Raw genomic sequence first — 19,903 nt, forward strand, 5'->3', positions numbered from 1 at the left:
GTTGAATTTTCTATATAAATAAGGATATAAAAGAAATAGAAATTTAAAAGGTGAAATTTATATTATCCTCCATTTTCCCATCCCATGTAACCAAAGTAAACACATCCTAGCACCATATCTCATGAAACGAAACAAATTTCAAAGAGCTAAGAAATGTCAAAAAGAAAGAAAGATAAGAAACTAAAAGGGGTGTTTCATTTATTGTATAGGTACATACAAATAAGGTAAGGTGGGCAACATAAAAAATCTCTCTCCTACTTAACCTTCTTGAAAAAATATTCCCTTCACCACTAAACTACAACATTATAATTTAACCAAAGAATACAAATAACTCAAAATTTAACTCCTACTTTGCTCCCTCCCTATTCTCTACCAATATAAACAGTATTGTAAATTTCTTGAAAAATTATCTATAAAAAGAACTCTAATTTTAACCAGGAGATATATTTTTCCCATCTTCAATGCAACCACAGCTCCATTGAGGCGAACCTCTCCACGTTTATTCGTCCCGTGGCTCGTTGCACGAGCCTATACACGAGCAATTGGAGAGAATGGTGGATTCAGCGCGAACGATGATGGCAAGGCATCTTCCATCTTGCCAGCCTTGAACTTCTCCTCTGATATTGTGTCTATGAGATGTTTCATCTCCTCTTCCGCGAATACCCTCAGCGAGTCGCTCTGCAGCATTTGCTCGCTCCTCTCCCGTCCAGCACCGGTGGAGGCTTCTGCAGCATGCAGAAGAGCAACACAGATGGAGAATGCTTGCAGAGAGGACAACTGTGCATGAAAATCAACAACGTATTTCCCATCCTCGATTGCCCTCATTGTGAAAGCCGGTTCTTTATCTTTCCTTCCCTGCACACATTTAGGCAGAGCCAAGCATCACACCCATTGCTACTAGCAAAGAATTTACAAGTACAATATCGAAAGAAACAACTCTTTCACTGGCAAAATCTTCATAAATGAAAGTTACCTGAATAAAAAGTTGTGGTGAATGGTGAGTGTCAAAGAGGGGCTGGCCCTCGGAAATCTGAAGATTAGGGTTTCCACATACGTTGAGGGGGCATGCCATGTCCCATCCACCACAATCACACCCTCCGCCTAGCTTCCATCGATCAAGCAATGGCGTAGGGCCACGGCTTGGAGTACTTGGCAAGCTGTGATTTCCTGCTGGGATCACAACGTGCAGCTTCCCGGGATTTGAAGTGTTGGTTAAGGAGTCGTCATTCTCCTGCTCAAGCTGACAAAGATCTAGCAAGTTCAAGAGTGGCTTGTCCATCTGCCTATCCCCACTCTTGAATTTGAGACTCTCTCTCTTCTCAAATGGAACTTGCATAATGATTGCTGCGATTTCTAGCCCTGGATGCAGTTCAGTTGCTGCCACGGGTTGAGAAGATTCACAGTGACCATTGTCGCGTGAATTCTTGGATTTCCTTGTCTTGGCCGGTGTTTCATGCTTCTCGCCATCACACCGGGATGATACCTCATCAGAAACTATGGGTGGTTTAGTGAGGTCAGGCGAGCAACAAGAGCTATCTTGGGAGGAAACACTCATTCTCAAATGGGAAACGTCGTGCAACACAAACTCTGTGACCATAGAATCGTTATAAGCTCCAGCACCTTTCAGTTCCGTACATGTATAGCATGACACTAGCATTTGCCCGACCATAGATGATTCTTTGCTGTTTTCTCTCAATCCCCAAGCATTAGAACTACTCCTCCTTCTGTGATGAAGCGAGTGGAACGTGTAGGCCCAAGATAGAGGGTTATCCACCTTGCACATCTTTGCAACGTAGACATCTTCTGGTGAATTCACTGAGAACTCGAAGAACAGCATCCCTTGCTTCCATTCCATCTTGAGAAGGCCTCGAAGGTGTGCAGGAGTGGACGGGGGAAGTGAGTTATGAATGCCTTTCTTTTGAAGCTGAGGGATACTTCCAACTCCAACACTGTGTGCCTTGTCTGATATATCAGTCAGCAACGATCTACAAACGGTTTCGTTGCAATTCACACCAATGTCCCTCTTGTCAACTGCCTCAAACCTAGTTTCCTTGGCACAATTTAAAGGACTTCTATGAGATTTGGATTTATCAAAATGATCAAACATTTTTAGGACAGGATGAAGCCGGCCCCTCGGACTGCTTGCTTTTGAGCCATCGGTATCTGAATGAGCAGGCGAATGAGGCAAATCCAATTTCGCAGATAATGACTTGTGCAGATTGCCAACTGCCTTATCCCGCCCTAGAGAACTCTTATCATCATCCGTTTTATCAACTTCAAATTCAGATTGCTTCTTGCTTTTACACGAGGACGAAGACTTCTTTAAGGGTATTGTTTCATGAATAGGATCTAAAGATCGATGTATTGAGTTCCGAGAGTGCAACTCTTGCCGGTTCTTACAAGAGGAGCTACTAGTACTTTGTTCAGAGAGGGGCATGCCCCGTTCTACTAAGGGACTTTCTTTATCCAAACTACATAAGGAATCAATGATTCCAACAGAGAATGCAGATGAACTCCCTCTTGAAAACTCAATCTTTTTCCTTGGAACAACATCCTCATTTCTCCTCAGCAATCCCACTTCTTTGGAGCTCTGATAAACTGAGCCCCGCTTCAGCAGTTGATGCCGACCTTCCCGAGGGATTTTTGGGGCATCTCTACACGATGCACTACGGTAACGGTTAAACCCAATATCAGTGAACTCTTCATTGAGGCTGAGCAGCTCATTCCCACACTTGAGCTTACTGCTCGATTTCCTAGATCGACGTCGTGGAGCTGGAAGTACGGTAGTAGGACTCCCATCTACAACACAATATTTGTCGAAGTCTAATTCCATAGTCACTCATTCATAGATCCTCCTCCTGCAAAGCCACATTCACAAACATGGATTGAACAACAAATGAAAAATACCAACAATCATAATTCAAGAATTCTGCCACAAAATGTCAATAATGCATCTTGGAATGTAGAATTATCACAAAATAATTCACTTCCCCAACCATACAGTTTTTATCTTTTCTGACAAGATAAGACAAAACAGGCAACAGAGAAGCATGGCATAACTGATATCAACAGCTCGTCTCCTACACAGAAATACCCCATTTCTTGACTAAAAAATAATGAGAAATGAGATCTTTGAAAACAACACTACAAATAAGAAGTGAATTCGAATTCTGAATCCCTCCCTTTTTTTGAAGTAGAAAAACACAAAAGCTACTAACAAACTTAAAGCAAAGAATCAAACATTTGCGGATCTCAAGATCTCACTCCACAATGTCAAATTAGTGCAAAACCTTAAAGATCCAATTTTTAAGACGCATTATCATTTCAAGAAGTTTTAAACCCATCAAAGATCCAATTTTTAACCCTCGACAAATCTAAAACTTTCTAATAGGGGAGCAAAATATCTTACCATTCATGACATTGGAACTGATAATTAAGGAACTAAACAAAAGCACCATTACTATAACTTGCATATTATACCCAATAAAGGGATAAGAAGTTCCCAAGAAAAAAAAAGACCATACCCCACTTGAGATCTCAAAGCATTGAAGCTATAGAAAACCCCAAAGAAAGATGCTGTCCCATACATTCACAAAGATAATGTAAAAAGCAGCATTTGTTTAGCAACTTCGATATAAGAGTAGAGTTGTAGATACCAGCTTTAACCAGTGAGATTTTTTTATTTCTATTAAGTTTTACCAAAGAATCAAGAAAAATTAGTGTAAATTGTGAATTCAGAAGAATCAATTAGAGCCACTGAAGTAGCACACCAACAGTAAAGTTAAATGATAGGGACTAAAAAAAGTGAACATGCATGCCTTTGTTTGTAGATGAAGGGATCTCTCTCTCTCTACTCGAATCACATGAACAGTTCAACATGGAGGGACATTACACAGAGCTGCAGAAGCCCAATTTAACTGTCCACTTCAAAAGCCAATTTCTTTGACTCACCATTTGTGTGTTTGTGAGTGAGTGAATTTGTGTGACCATTTTTTGACGTTGCTTTTTAGGACACTGTTTTTGAGTACCTGCAATATTGGTATCCCTGGAAAGACGGAAATGGCCTTGTAAAACATTTAATTTTGTCTTCACTCAGGGGTATTTTGGGGTTTCTGTTAGTAGCTGGGGGCGTGGTCTCAATAATGAAATGGGGAATCAGTGGTATTGGGAAACGCAGATTAAAATTTGTTTAATTAATGCCACTTATCGGTAATTAATGGTTTGATTAAAATATTGAATGGAATCCCTCTTCCTACATTTATGTTCACCTTAATTTATTCCAATATTAGTTGTTTGATTCAAATTCAATGTGCCTTGATTTGTTGAAGTTACTTAACTGACCTCGGTCTTTGAATTTGGCTTTTGTTTCCATACAAATGATACTCTTTCAAAATATTCGAACCGCCATCCAACCAATCACTTAATTAGGTCACTAAATTACTTACTAGTTCGATTCGTAGTAAAAAAATTACTACAATTGTAATAAAAGAAAAAATAGGAAAAAAATACATACCATATGATAATATATTTAGACCACTAAATTTTTATTCTTCGATCACCAAAGACGTTTTACCAAAATCGATTAATCTTTAAAGAGTTGTTTTTTATATATTAATGCATACAATTATTCATTATACGTCGTACCGCACAAAACTACATAGAAATGTTTATCGATATTTGTTAAACACCTCGAATAAAAATCAAAGTATATCTACGTGATGAAGGAGCAAAAAAACGATTATAAAAATTGATAAATGGAGTATCTATTATAGTTAAGGTTTCATATTTAACTTTTCTTTATCCTTGTGCATTTAATGGTTTATTTGAATGCTCATTATGAGGTGGAGTGGAAAGGAGAAGTTTAAAATCCATTGAATCATAGTTAGATCAAACATTGATTATGAAAAACGGTAGAAAAGTATTCATTTTCCTTGATTCGTTTTGTAGATTGAGATTTTAGCGTACCATCTTACTTGTTTTATTAATGAAAGCGGACCACTTCAAATTCAATAATTTGAAGGAGTAGTTATACAATTTGGTGCAGGAAATTTCCGAATTGCAAAAGTTGAGGTCAAGGTTTATTTCGAGGGGGCAGATTTGGTACGTATGGAGGAAGAAAGATGATCGACAACAAAGAGTAGCAACTTGATGAATGATGGGGATGAGCTAGTTTAATGTAAATGAATGGAGATGTGTATACGAATTTTAAATGTATTGTATACACATGTTACACAATCAATAAATGAAAATATATTTCATTTCTGTATCCCATCCTCTCTCTTTTATCTTTGCAATATTTTCTACAAACTGGTTGAAAAAATCATAAATTTAGGCTTTGCAGTGGATATTCTACAAGTTTCCTAAATTCGTGAGAAATTCACCACAAGAATATATTTTGTGTGACCAAATTTTTAATTCTTGAAAATTGCCAAATTTCAACCAAAAGCTTGTGATGTTAAGTATCAATATTATTATTGTTGTTGTTATTATTAGCATTATTATGTTGTTTGTTGTTGTTATTATTTTGAAACTGAATCGGTATGCCAAAAATTCAAATCATACTTAAGTGCGCAACAATGCAATGCATTATATCAGCACAACAATAAATCATATTCCATCATATCACTGAATCATACTTGAGCACAAATGAATCATAGTTCATCACATATGATTGTGTTGAAATATGATACAAAGTAAGTTAAGATAATTACATAATCCATTTTTTTCATGCATATTTCTTTCATATAAATATATGCTTCTTTAGAAGTCTAATAAAATTATTTTATGTTGTACTCCATATTGATTTGTAATTTTAATTGAGAGAGTTATATGAAATTAAAAGTTTTGAAATATCCTTTAGAAGAGAAAAATGAATAAGTAATCATATTTAAAGTTTTGTCACAAGTTAAATGACTGTATTATTCTTAGTTATGCTATCACAAATTATTTATACATGAATATATTCTTATATATAAAATGAATATTAATAAATCCTAGTTAACAATCACAAATTATTTATACATAAATATATTATTAGTAGAGAAATGAGAAGATTTGTATATGTAGAGATTTGAGTAACTATTATGTGAAGAAATGCAAACTAGTCCGTGTGTTTGCTTTGTAATTTTGGGTGTATTTTAGAATATTACTATAATGCATAAAATAACCAAAAAGGCTCCAATTTAAAAATCAAATTTTCAGCAATTTTGGGTAAAAGCTGGAAGGATGAGCAATCTACTGCCGACGCCAAGCTGACTGCTCACCACAAATAAATTCTCCATAGCTTTGCAGTTCTTGTCTTTCCATTCCATAGAAAACTTCTGGACCATTAATTTAATTTTTAAAAATATGTTGAATATTATTCAGCTCCATAATTGCAAAATTAATGAGAAAGAGAGAGGAAAGAGAAGGTTGCCAATCGAGAATTTGCCTCCAATTCTAGGTGCATCTTTCAATGCAAAAATGTAATCCAAAAAAAATGAATTCTCGACATTTACTGATGAATAATAGAGTATTTCACACAAACAATATGATATGCCAATAAAATATGATTATTATATATGAGAATAGATCTTTTGACATAGTACATACATATTTTTGACGATTGAAACTAAAAAATATGTTAAAACTAAAAAATACTAACATATAACTATCTCAAATTGGTGTCAAGAGAAAACTAAAATCACTATACAAGTCTCGTGGGTCATTCCTCCTATCACCAATTGATTTTAGGATGGAAACTAATGTACGTACTTCCAATATCCTTTCTAACAGAAGAATTGACATTTTAGTTTTTCTAGTAAATTTCTAATTGAAGAATTCGCATTTTAGTTTCTTCTTGTATGTACTCCGAATGATTTCAAGTTGCATTTTGAAAGTGGTTCAAGATACACCAATCATCATCGAATCCATTAAGTTCTACTGATGTAATAACGTGTTAGATTCAACTAGGTAGATATTCATAATCTAATTTATTAGATCTGCATTTAAAAAGTTAAACTACATGACCAATTATTACAAGAGTGAATTGCCTAATTAGGCCCTAGACTTGTAGCGTCTCACCTTTGCGGTATCTAAAAAAAATATCATCAGTAGTTACGCACACTATTTCTGGACAATTTAATCCTTTGAGGGGTGAAGTAAAAATTCGTCCATGCACTTACTTTCTCTGTCAACTCTATAAATTTTATGGAAGTTTTATTAATCTTTTTTATAGAGTTAAATCGTTTCTCATTTTTTTTGTCTCAGTTTTAATTTCATTATGGTTTATTTATTTTTAACTACAGTTTTTATGTTATACTCCCTATATATAGGTGTAAAGATAATTGGCTAGGATTCATTAATTTTATACTCCTTATTTTTAGCTTTTGAATACTCCACTCGTCCCTGAAAAGTATGAACAGTTTCCTTTTTAGTCCGTTCCTGAAAAGTATGAACATTCTAGTTTTGAAAAGTCTTTTCTCTCTAAAGAGGTGACGTGACACCCATTATCCTCTAACAATACTTTAATTCCTCTTTCTCTCCATCTCTCTCTTACTTTACCAATTATGCATTAAGCTCGTGCCAAACTAAATATTCATAATTTTCAGGGATGGAGGGGTAGATAATTAATTATTAGCGTTAATCACTTCATAATTTGGATCTACTTTTCATAATTTTCATGTATTAGGATTCATTATAAAAAAACATTGTTTTATCTCTATATTGTGAGAACAAAAAAAAACCATGGATTAGAGAAGTTGCCCGTGAAGCTCATCGCGAAGCACGTGGCGACGCAAAGCGCCAGCATGGCAGCGGTGGCGCCCTAGCTCGCGATCGACCGGCATTTCCCCTCATTTGTCACGATCGGCGACAGGAACTGGAATGTGAGGACGAACTCGGTGGGAACGAGGTTGGAGAGGTGCGTCATCCCCTTTCCGCAACACCTTCTGTCGCAGTGTCTTCGTCGGCTTTGCCGCCGGAGTGGAGCTTCTAATTTTTTTCATTTTTTTATTTGTTTTGTGGATTTGAATTTGATTAATTAATTCATGGTTAGTGGGAGAGAATCGTGTGGAGGATTTATTTAAAAAAAGTTTTGTTTTGATAAATGGGTTGTAAATGTATATATAGAAAGTAAGTTTACAGACGAATTTGCTCTTCACCCAGGGTTAAATGGTCTAGAAACAAGCAGTGCCAAAACAACATATTTGGAAAACAATCACAAATAACTAGTACTCTAGTAGTACTTTGCAAATTATATTAGTATGTTTTTCCAAAACATAATATATTGATTTTCGCACAATTAGTGCACTACAATTATGCTCTAACTAATTGATAAAATTCTAGTATGTATTTAATTTTTTTTTACCATATTCGAAACATGTCCCTCGATAGTCGACACATACAATAAGAAAACTTGTTTTATAGTTGGAGGACACATGCATGAAACTAGTGATCAAAACCTTTAAAACACATTTGATAATATCTGACGACCATTATTAACTGATTAAAAATTTTATCAAATGTGTAGATATTTCTATTTTCAGGTTTGTACTAATCCAAAAATAATTTGTAGAAGTCTTACATTTTGCTTTTTGGATCCACATGTTCCACAAACATACAAAATATATTTATCATTTCAAATGTTTCAGAGCCAACACCCTTTTGTAGTAGCCATCCATAATGAGGATAACAAAATAAAATGAAAACAAAATAAAACCTAAGTTTAGAGTGAACTAAACACCATTAACTCTTTCAACATCTTCTTCTCAAAGACGATGGAAGTACAACTAATGTGATAAGATGGTCCTCTCCTAACCATTAGGTCAAGGATTCAAGTCATGATGGTATAGATGGATAACTATTATTTTTCCTTTTTATAAAAAAAAATCATCTTCTTCCCAAACCAACTTAATATCAACTTTGCTTTCGTGATCTAAGCGTGCATAAACTGAATAACACAACACACAAACACTAGTTTCTTTAATTTGAAATTTATTGAAAATATCAAAATTGACAATAAAACAATGAAACCTACTATTTACAGATTTTTTTTGGAAACCCTAGAAACTCAAGTAGATAAAAAACTAAATATTAAAATAAAATTCGAAAAAACTGATAAATGTCGGTTTCGACTCTCAAACGATGTTAGGTGGCCAAAATCCAGTGCACGTCATGCAAAAATGATGAGTTTGACTCGTCAACCCATCACAATTTCAAAGTATTTATCGATTAACTCTAATTCGACGATTTCCTTCTCAAAATACGTTTTTGTGTAAACTTATTTCTAGGTGTTACAATTGTCTTAAAATAATTTCATCCTTAAAATTTATATGATTCAAAACCTAGAATAATTGGCATTCCAACTCTAGTAAAGTGGGGTATGTTACATTTAGACTTAAAGAATTTAAATAAAGGAAAAACAACTAAATTTGAGCAAAATTTTAATCTTTTTTAGGGAAAATAGACAAAAAGTCATAAAATTTGGTCTATCTGCAAATTTCTAAAATTGCTAATTCTATCATAATTTTGACATTTTACTCAATTGTCTCATAGTCTATGATTTTGGGAAATTATGTATTGCTTTTGGCAAACGAAAAATATCATGCGAACAAAATATTCCGTTATTTAAACGACTTCATTTAATATTTTTAGTCAATTATATATGTCTTTAATTTTTACATATGTATGCATTACATTGATAAATTAAGAAACGTAGCACGATGGAATTTTTTGCTATGGGACAATTGAGAAAAATATCATTTGTGATATAATTGTTCATTTTTAAAAATTGCTAGACTGCAAATTGAACAAACTTCATGTTTTTTTTGCCATTTTTTATTATTATTACCAAGTCATTCCAAGATTGTAATTAAAAGACAATACAAACCGAGGTTAACAACTAATCTGTCCCCAAAAATTAATGCGCTTCTTTTCTATTTATAGAAACTTTTTTTGTCACATATTATTACACTACTAATGGTTGGTCTCACTATCATCTAACACCATTTTTTCTCATACTTTACCAATTTCGTAATAAAATTCGTGTATTTTCCAAAGTCTTTATTTTTGGAGGACAAAGGAGTATTAATGTATTCTACATATCCTACAAATTGAAGTAAAATTAAAAGAAGTCTCTAAATTCACATTAATACATATTTATGTCACGATTCATCGACATCACCATGCACCGATTTCACATCGTATTTACCTGGAAAAAATTTACCGTAGGGCAATCGAATTTTTTTATGAAACATCAAAAGTAAGGAATTCAACCTAAATTCATAATTTTACATTCAATTACCCCTTTAATGAAAGTAGGTAGGGCTGTAAAATAGGTTGGAAGTCAAATTGAATTACTTCGGTTGTAGTAGTACATAAATAGGTTGGAGTTACTTTTGCTGATGTGGGCATTATTAAGGCTCACCAAAACAGACTTAGATTAGAGCTTGAATACAATATCTCTATCACAAAATGCTGTTACAGTCCCAAGAAAAATGTAAGAAAACAGTCTCAAATATGATAGCATATGAAAGCGTAAAAATCAGGTTAAGTATTAGCTTGTGACCTCACAGTCTTCTCTACCATTTCCTTCCATCTAGATTACAAAGTTATCAGCAGTTAATAGGCACTACAACACTATGTTATAAATATATATACGCACAACTAGACCATGTACAAAAACCATGTCGGAAAACACTAGCGACTAGAGGATGTACGACAACATACATTTACTTGGCCGTGTTGGTTGCCGGCCTTTCCTCCACCCGGGTTTTGTTGAAAGAGCGCTGCTTTTCCATCACTGGAATGACTGCTTCTGCGGTTTTCTTCAACACATCACTTGCTCCTTCCTCAGCTCCACGCGGACTAACCAAAGTCTTCTCGATATCTTCAAACTTGGCAGTAGCCAATGGTGCAGTACCAGCAACAGTCTTGCCAGAACTAGGCCCTTCTATGGTCAATGTGGCGGCATCATCTCTCGAAGCATACCAAGAGTTACCACAGGAAATGCATTCCAACTGAGGACACAGGATAAAGTTCAGATAGTTATGGCAGATGGACTGCTTAAATCAGAAAATTTCTAGATAGCCTGTTTTTAGTTCTCTTTGTTGGTTGATTAATGATGAGCATAAATTGTTTATACCGCACATGACACGACTTGATTCGAGAACGAATAAATGTTTAGGACAATTATGAAGCTGGCCAGTAATACAAATACCCATATACAATGTGTATAGACAATAAAAGAAATGGGAAAAATCCCATGTCATGTATCATATTTTTTCTGGGGTTCACGGAAAGGAATGTTATCAATTACAATTGCTAAAAGAACAATTGTAAGATAAATATCAGTCTATAAAATGTATAGTGAATAATGCATCATATGCTAATCTACATTTCGAAATCCCTAATACCAGACGCTTCGAGTTCAGTCTATATCAAATGCACTTTCTACTACTGTCACATATTGATATTAGAGAATATAAGTTAAAAGCGAAGTTCAAAACCTGATAGCGGTCACCATGCCCAGTCTGAATAATATCTGTCAAGCCCACTTGTTTCGCTGAGCATCTTGTACAAGTAGCATCCGTCATCTGATCACAACAAACAAACACCAATCAAAATAGCTTAAAAGTCCTCAGAAAAAATATTATCTTTGCATTGCTATTAAGAATGAAGTTTAATCAACAGTCAATTAAATAGGAGCAGGAACCTGTACGCGCCCTGTTTCCTCTGGCTCTTTCTTAGCTATTTCCTCTGCGGTTAACCCCTCCTGGGGAAAGTAGAAGTATGAGAATGAAGTCTCACTTGAATTGCATATTTTGGCTTCACCAAATATGAGATGCTAGATCTTGCTATAGGTTTGTAGAATGCCCAATATGCTTGAAGCAATACAATTTCTCTGAACGTGCCAGAAATCAATTCAAATAGTTCCTCTCTTCTTTGGAGACAGGGGGGAGAGGACATCGAAGATAGTTCATATGTAAAATGATTTAGCGAAGTGCTCCCTTAATGTATGTGTACATAGAATAGACACATTCAACAAATGATAACAATAAAAGAAACCAATAAACAAGTATCCTAGTCAGAAAACTGTCAGTCATTTGCATAACAGCATAAGAGTAACAAAAACAGCCAATAGTTGTTGATGTTCCAGCATCCACATTGGTGGACCATAAATCCAATGTAATGGCAAATATTAAAGGGAGCAACAGATAGTACATGAATCAACAAATATTGAAAACATAACCCAAAGAAGGGTAAAGGCAAGAACCTTTAACTCATTAGGTGACATATCAAGTATTTGTGCAGGTTCCAACTCCTTGTTCAGAAGACGTCGTGCTAGTACAGCATTCTGTACATTTAATTAGCAATTTCAAAAAACAAACAAAAGACAATAAGAAGACTTGCATATACAATGAAACATAAGAAGAAATGAAATACATATCATCAGGATGTCTTATAAGCTTGTAGACTCTTTCCAGCCAGATAAGACAAGACATTTGATGGCTTACAACCCTATCATTTAGAAGCTATTTATAATTTCCCAACATGAGTTGTTTAACAAGGTAAATAGATAATGACCCTTGGAAAATAATGTTTCAATGAAATAAAATAAGGCATTACGATCTTTAAGTTGTTCTTGGAAAAGTGAGAAGACAACAAACTTATAAAATTAAGATATTGTATAGTTGCTTTTTATAGTTTTGAACACAACATATCATCAGAAACAACTCAAAACTAAGTATATTGAGTTGTGTGAAAACTGCATGACCAAATGCACTATGAAAAGTAGCAACGGACCTTAAGATTGAATGCTAATTGACGCATCTTTTGGTTATACTTCTGAAAATCTGCACAGAGTGCTTCATGTGCCGCTTTCTCAAGAGCAACCACAGACGCAACAGCAGCATCAGGCCAGTCAAACAATACATCACCCTACAGACATATAAAGAAGAGAAAATATCAAGGGATATTCCAACTAGTCAGGTCAACATAATATATGTCAGAAGAGCATTTGAGCAAATTTTCACAATTCTGAAATAAATTTTGGAACCTTATTCGGGAATTCATTGCTCTGATATGGGGCACCATTTGTTATCCCACCTTGTTCCTCATTATTCTGCTTACAGTCCGCTGGAGTGCACATGAACTGAATTGACTGAAGAAGTTTTTCCAGCCACCTATTACGCTGTGCTTCCCCAGTCAACATCTTAAGTTCTAACAGAATGGTGTAATATTCTGTTGCACCAGCAGGGGTACTTCCAGGAGTTTCTGCTTTGAGAGAAAATGATTTGTTGCCTTCATCTTCCCTGGAAACATCCAACGGTGAAACATTCTTCTTCCTTAAAAGACGCTTATTCTTAGTTTGGTCCTCTTGATCCATATTAGCATCATCAGGCTCAATGTCAGGTATTTCTCCAAGTCGTGCATAAGTTTTTTGAACAAGGAGGTCGATCTCATGTTGCTTGTTATCTTCATAGTCTTTATCAGTTAACTTAAAGAGCTTCCTCTGTTCAGTGTCGTATACCTTTTGCACAATGAAACCAGGGTGTTCTTTGCGGTCAGGGATTCGCTTATTTCGAGGTATGAAGTGCACAACACATTTGTGCATGACAGATTCTGCAGGAACTTCATCTCTGTGGAAGCTATAGAACAGTTCCCTAGTATCTCGTGATTGCCAATTTCCACCAGTTTTTTTTTCAGCCTCCTCTGGACGATAGAACCACTGCCCTGTAACCATCATACTCCTCCCGTCCTGTTTTTGAGCAATATCCTGTAAACCAAAGCAAAAACTTTAAACAAATACAATTGGCATAAAAAGGACAGCACAAGAAGAAAACAGAAAACCTCATGTAATAAAAACAAGTTTCTGAAACAACGTAACGTGAATAACTTTAAGAAAACGAAGCAATAAACTAAAGAAGCCAATAAGAGCAAAATGATGTTGGTAGTCTACTTGTTCTTCCAAGCGCGGGATAAGCCCAAGAGATTGTGGGCTTTATCTATCAAGTAACACAGATGTAGAGAACATATTAGCTACCTTTACCAAATGAAAAATATAAAGAGATCCTGCCACTTCAACTCACTTGAACCTTCAAATGTTCCGGGGAAGAAAATCATAATGGGAATTTATGGGAACTCAATTGTCTTGAAACTTCAAATAGGATATACTCCTACTAAAAGACTATCATCACAATCCAGAAGCAGTAATGAGTTATTTAAGTTGCTAAACTACACCAAGTGCCAAAACTTGGATCTGCCAATTCAAGTAACATCTTTAAATTATTGAACAGGAATGAGGAAACATCTTTAAATTATCATATTGAACAGCACTCATCAAACATCATGAATTACTGAGAATTTTCTAGTTTCTACTCACCAGATAGTCATCAAAAGTTGCGTACATGTGTGGGTGTGTCTAAGAGAAAGAGAGATCACCTTTATAATGGCAACGTAAGGCTTCTGATTTCCTTTCTCAGGGACCAAAAGCACCGGATCCTCCTAAAGATAATGTAACAAAAATGAACTTTAAATAAAAGAAGCACGAGGTCTAGGGTTTTGAGTTGAGTTGTGTCATACAAAAGATTGACATCCAAACATGAAATGTAATTTTCCCATATGAGCTAGGGTTTTACACACTTAGCACAAAGAGATCCATGTTTAATCTAGCTACAGAAATAATACTAAAACAGTTTTAATAGTGTTAGTGTTTGAGCTCATCAAGATCGGATTGAGCTGGTGGAAGAATCAAGTCAGGAAATAGCCGTTGGGAACCAAAACAGGAACTAGCCGTTGGAAACGGTTATAACCGTGTTCGGCAAAAGGAGCTGTTCGGCCAAAGGAAGCTGTTCGGCAAAAGGAAGCTGTTCAGCAAAGGAAGCTGTTCGGCAAAAGGAAGCTGTTCGGCAAAAGGAAGCTGTTCGGCAATTGGAAGCTGTTCGGCAAAAGGAAGCTGTTCAGCAATTGGAAGCTGTTCGGCAATTGGAAGCTGTTCGGCAAAGGAAGCTGTTCGGCGGTTTTCTTGATCGATACTTCTTAAGGGAGTTGCGATTCATTCCGGAACTAACAACAACAGAAATCAAAAGTGATAGAGAGAGAATTCAAGAGAGGAAGTGTTATCTTTCAGCTGTGCGTTTTTAGCTCTCGAAGCAAGAAGTTTTCGGGCGAGTTGAGGGTTTTCCATCTTGTAAATTCTTGAGAGTTTTGAGTGCTCTTATGTTTGTAATTTCTCGAGTGATCAATAAAGAAACACACCAGATTCTGCCCGTGGATGTAGGCTTACGCCGAACCACGTAATTCGCTTGTGTTCTTCCTTGCATGTTGTCATTTCATTAATTTGCATTTCGATCATCACAACCGTAGGTTCGTTCTTCACAACGTGGCGCCGTCTGTGGGAAATTCGTCCACTGAATTGATCGAGAAGGCATAAAGTTTTGGGAGTTCTTTCTTTGTTTCCTCAAGAAGGCGCTCAACCTGTTTGAATAATGGCTGCAGCAAGGTTTGATGTTGAAAAGTTCACAGGCCGAAATGATTTTGGCCTATGGAGGCTGAAGATGAAAGCAATCTTGATGCAACAGGGTTTATGGGAAACCCTAAATGGTGGAGGCAGTAATGAGGAGAAGAAGCCCGAGCCTGATGAAAAGGAGAAGGCAAAGGCTCAAGACAGAGAGTACAAGGCATATAGTACCTTGATACTCAACCTCAATGACAGAGTCCTCAGAGAAGTTTCAAAGGAGGAGACAGCGGCTGGAGTTTGGTCCAAGTTGGAGTCATTATACATGGCCAAATCCTTGGCAAATCGGCTGCACCTGAAGCAGAAACTTCTCACTTTCAAGATTGCTGATGGAAAAGGTGTGTTGGAACAACTCGAAGAATTTGGGAAATGCATCGATGATCTTGAGAACATTGATGAAGAGATTAAAGATGAGGACAAGGCTCTGATGTTGTTGAATTCCTTGCCACCAAGTTATGAGCATTTCAAGGATGCTATACTTCTTGGTAGAGAGTCCAAGATTGGATATGAAGAGGTGTACTCTGCTCTAAAGCTCAAGGAAATCCAGAAATCTAATCCAAAGTCCACTGAAATGGTGTCTGAGAGTCTGAATGTTGCTGATCACAAGAAGAATGTGAAAAGAAAGTCACAGAAGAAGCCTTGGAAAAACAAGACAGCTGACTGGAAAGAGACCAGATCATGCCATCACTGCAAGAAACCAGGCCACATAAAGAAGAATTGTTGGGTTTGGAAGAAGAAGCAGGCCGAGGAAGAGAATGGCAAGAACAATGCTGATATTGCAGAAGAGTTGGTGGTCCCGGAGGCTCTGTGTGTGACTGAGGACATGGAAGAACTTCCATGGATCATGGATTCTGGATGTAGCTTCCACATGTGTCCAACTAGAAGTCATTTTGAGGAAATCAAGAATGCAGCTGGATCAGTTTTGTTAGGAAATGACCAGATATGCAGAATCAGAGGAATTGGGTCCATCAGGCTTAGACTTCATAATGGCTCCATCAGGTTACTCACTGGTGTGAGGTTTATTCCAGAGATTAAGAGGAATTTGATCTCTATTGGAGTGTTGGATGCAGCAGGATATAATTGCATATTATCTGATGGGATTATGAACATCGTCAAGAATGGTGATGTTGTTATGATGGCTGAGAGGATGGTGGAGATGGGTGTTCCAGAACCTGAGGAGGCTGAGGAATCAGTTCAGGTGGAGGTTTCTGGAGCAGATAGAATTGCTGAGCCTGAACAGCAGATGGGAAATCATAGTGAACAAGAAGAAGCGGATGCTGATGTCTTGAACCCTGAAGAAGAGCAGCAGGATTTGGGTGACTATGTTCTAGCCAGAGATAGGGTCAGAAGAATCCCTAAACCATCTACAAGATACAGTGAAGAAGAATACTTGCTATATGCACTATGTGTTGCAGAAAACATAGAGTATGCAGAGCCTTCAAGCTTCAAGGAAGCTATGAGTTCTAAGGAGAGCAAGCAGTGGATGGAGGCTATGATAGATGAAATACAGTCCCTGATCAAGAACAAGACATGGGTGCTTGTGAAGAGACCCTCCACACAAAAACCAGTGAGTTGTAAGTGGATATACAAGAAAAAGTTGGAGGTTGGGAACAAGATTAGGTTCAAGGCTAGGCTTGTAGCTCGGGGGTTCACACAAGAGGAGGGAATAGACTATAATGAAGTATTTTCTCCAGTGGTAAAGCATGCCTCAATAAGAATTTTGCTAGCTATAGTTGCTCAAAGAAGTTGGTTTTTGGACCAACTTGATGTGAAGACAGCCTTTCTTCATGGAGAGCTTGAGGAAACTATATACATGAATCAGCCAGAGGGATTTGTGATACATGGGAGTGAAGATAAGGTTTGTCTACTAAAGAAAAGTCTATACGGTTTGAAGCAAGCAAGTAGACAATGGCATATCAAGTTTGATGAACATATGCAGAGTATGGGATTTATAAATTCCAGATATGATAGTTGTGTCTACTTCAAATCAAAGTCTGAGGGACCTGCTGTGTATTTGCTATTATATGTAGACGACATCTTGCTTGCTGGACCAGATAGACAGGAGCTAGATAGGGTGAAAGCCTTATTGAAAAAGGGATTTGAAATCAAGGATCTGGGGAGTGCTAGCAAGATTTTGGGAATGGATATATTCAGAAATGCAGATAAGAGGGTGTTGTGGTTGTCCCAAGAAGGCTACATTCAGAAAGTACTGCGCAAATATCAGATTGACAAGAGTAGAACAACCTCAGTGCCACTATCACAACAGACTAAGCTGTCCAAATCACAATGTCCCAGAAATCAGCAAGAAGAAAGAGAGATGAGCCAGATACCTTATTCCAACATAGTTGGGAGTGTGATGTATATGATGATATGCACAAGGCCTGATATTTCTCATGCGGTAAGCGTGGTGAGCAGATACATGTCCTGTCCGGGAAGAGAGCACTGGTTGGCTTTGAAAGGGATTCTCAAGTATCTCAAAGGAAGTAGTGATCTGGGAATAATGTTCAAATCAGAGAATGAAGGAGATAAGGATAGCATTATTGGGTTTTGCGATTCAGATTATGCAGCTAACCTGGATAATAGGCGCTCACAATCTGGGTACATATTTACCTTGTTCGGCTCCGCGGTGAGCTGGAAGTCTAATCTCCAATCCGTGGTGGCTCTATCGACGACGGAGGCAGAGTATATAGCTCTTGCTGAGGCAGTAAAGGAAAGCTTCTGGCTTAGGGGTATAGTTGGTGATTTTGGGGTGAAGCAAGAGAATGTTGTGATCAAGTGCGACAGCAATAGCGCGATTTGTCTCTCGAAACATCAGACATATCATGAACGCAGCAAACATATAGACGTGAGGCTGCATTTCATTCGAGATGAGGTTGAGAAGGGTGCGGTGAAGATTGAGAAGGTCAGCACCGAGCACAATGCGGCTGATGCACTTACTAAAGCCCTACCAAGATCCAAGTTCCGACATTGCTTGGATTTGGTTGGGGTGGTCCGAAATTTGTAAGTATGGGAAGGAAGGTGGAACTGGTGGTGATGGATCTTAGATTGCTCAAAGGTGGAGGATTTGTTAGTGTTTGAGCTCATCAAGATCGGATTGAGCTGGTGGAAGAATCAAGTCAGGAAATAGCCGTTGGGAACCAAAACAGGAACTAGCCGTTGGAAACGGTTATAACCGTGTTCGGCAAAAGGAGCTGTTCGGCCAAAGGAAGCTGTTCGGCAAAAGGAAGCTGTTCAGCAAAGGAAGCTGTTCGGCAAAAGGAAGCTGTTCAGCAATTGGAAGTTGTTCGGCAATTGGAAGCTGTTCGGCAAAAGGAAGCTGTTCAGCAATTGGAAGCTGTTCGGCAATTGGAAGCTGTTCGGCAAAGGAAGCTGTTCGGCGGTTTTCTTGATCGATACTTCTTAAGGGAGTTGCGATTCATTCCGGAACTAACAACAACAGAAATCAAAAGTGATAGAGAGAGAATTCAAGAGAGGAAGTGTTATCTTTCAGCTGTGCGTTTTTAGCTCTCGAAGCAAGAAGTTTTCGGGCGAGTTGAGGGTTTTCCATCTTGTAAATTCTTGAGAGTTTTGAGTGCTCTTATGTTTGTAATTTCTCGAGTGATCAATAAAGAAACACACCAGATTCTGCCCGTGGATGTAGGCTTACGCCGAACCACGTAATTCGCTTGTGTTCTTCCTTGCATGTTGTCATTTCATTAATTTGCATTTCGATCATCACAACCGTAGGTTCGTTCTTCACAAATAGTATTACACATGTAAGCATTCTCTTCAAAGAGATCCATGTCTAATCTAGATAAGAAATTTATCGTGGTTGTCTACTCATCAATTCTACCAAAAAAAGGAAATTACAAGCAACAAAAAGAAAGTAGTGCAATTTCAAAACTGGCATGAAAAGGAAACATCAAACTCACGAGCTGATACTGAAAACCATCGTACTCAAAGGAGTCGAAGTGAGTCCGCCTCCCTCTCCCTTTGCCGGAGGACCTAATCGGCTCTCCCACCGGTATCGCCTCGAGTTCCTCCTGCTCCTCAGTCTCACTTGAGGGCTCCGGCATGTCGCTATTCTTCTTCATCTTCTTTTTCTTGTACTGCTCTCTCATCCTGGCCTCTTCAATTTCCTCCTCCTCCTCGTCAAAAGGGAGATGGAACTTCTTTCGCTTCCGAATAACTCCATTCGATCGGCGAGGCGGTAGTGCGGCGTCGTCGTCGTCGTCGCTTGTAGGCACCTGCCGTCGATTCCTCATTTGATTTGGGCGGAATTAAAGAGCCGTTTTTTTGCTGTATTCTATTCGGTTTTGTTTCGTTGCTTCTACATCCCATTTTTCGCGATTTAAAACGTGGTTGAATTTATTTCCATGAAAATCAAAACTGGTCCGTAACGTATGCTTATTTTAGGATTTTGGTCCT

General features: G+C 37.3%; 2 protein-coding genes across 5 annotated transcripts; both read right to left on the minus strand.

Moving 5' to 3' along the window:
• Positions 1-173: 173 nt before the first annotated feature.
• On the minus strand, positions 174-3,959 carry LOC121779464. Of its 3 annotated transcripts, none has more exons than XM_042176792.1 (3): positions 3,819-3,959; positions 974-2,858; positions 174-855 (listed from the first exon to the last, which is right to left on the minus strand). In XM_042176792.1, the coding sequence occupies exons 2-3, from the start codon at positions 2,831-2,833 to the stop codon at positions 529-531; spliced, it is 2,187 nt and encodes a 728-aa protein (XP_042032726.1). In that variant the 5' UTR covers positions 2,834-2,858; positions 3,819-3,959; the 3' UTR covers positions 174-528. The 3 variants fall into 3 exon arrangements, with proteins under 3 accessions (XP_042032726.1, XP_042032725.1, XP_042032727.1); XM_042176791.1 differs by lacking the exon at positions 3,819-3,959 and adding an exon at positions 3,525-3,747; XM_042176793.1 differs by lacking the exon at positions 3,819-3,959 and adding an exon at positions 3,410-3,540.
• Positions 3,960-10,478: 6,519 nt separating this feature from the next.
• On the minus strand, positions 10,479-19,818 carry LOC121780463. 2 transcript variants are annotated; one of them, XM_042178098.1, is made up of 8 exons: positions 19,408-19,818; positions 14,422-14,484; positions 13,037-13,756; positions 12,784-12,918; positions 12,254-12,334; positions 11,693-11,752; positions 11,487-11,573; positions 10,479-10,997 (listed from the first exon to the last, which is right to left on the minus strand). In XM_042178098.1, the coding sequence occupies exons 1-8, from the start codon at positions 19,738-19,740 to the stop codon at positions 10,710-10,712; spliced, it is 1,767 nt and encodes a 588-aa protein (XP_042034032.1). In that variant the 5' UTR covers positions 19,741-19,818; the 3' UTR covers positions 10,479-10,709. The 2 variants fall into 2 exon arrangements, with proteins under 2 accessions (XP_042034032.1, XP_042034033.1); XM_042178099.1 differs by lacking the exon at positions 14,422-14,484.
• Between the last annotated feature and the right edge of the window lie 85 nt (positions 19,819-19,903).

This window comes from Salvia splendens, chromosome 19 (assembly GCF_004379255.2).
Source record: "Salvia splendens isolate huo1 chromosome 19, SspV2, whole genome shotgun sequence".
NCBI lineage: Eukaryota > Viridiplantae > Streptophyta > Magnoliopsida > Lamiales > Lamiaceae > Salvia > Salvia splendens.

Excerpts from the sequence above, each read along its gene's own strand:
- LOC121780463 (XM_042178098.1), bottom strand. The coding sequence starts at position 19,740 with ATGAGGAATCGACGGCAGGTGCCTACAAGCGACGACGACGACGACGCC. Across the intron at positions 11,753-12,253 it reads TGTCACCTAATGAGTTAAAG|GAGGGGTTAACCGCAGAGGA; the intron begins GTTCTTGCCTTT and ends TACTTTCCCCAG. Across the intron at positions 10,998-11,486 it reads GGCATGGTGACCGCTATCAG|TTGGAATGCATTTCCTGTGG; the intron begins GTTTTGAACTTC and ends CTGTGTCCTCAG.
- LOC121779464 (XM_042176792.1), bottom strand. The coding sequence starts at position 2,833 with ATGGAATTAGACTTCGACAAATATTGTGTTGTAGATGGGAGTCCTACT. Across the intron at positions 856-973 it reads CACCACAACTTTTTATTCAG|GGAAGGAAAGATAAAGAACC; the intron begins GTAACTTTCATT and ends AAATGTGTGCAG.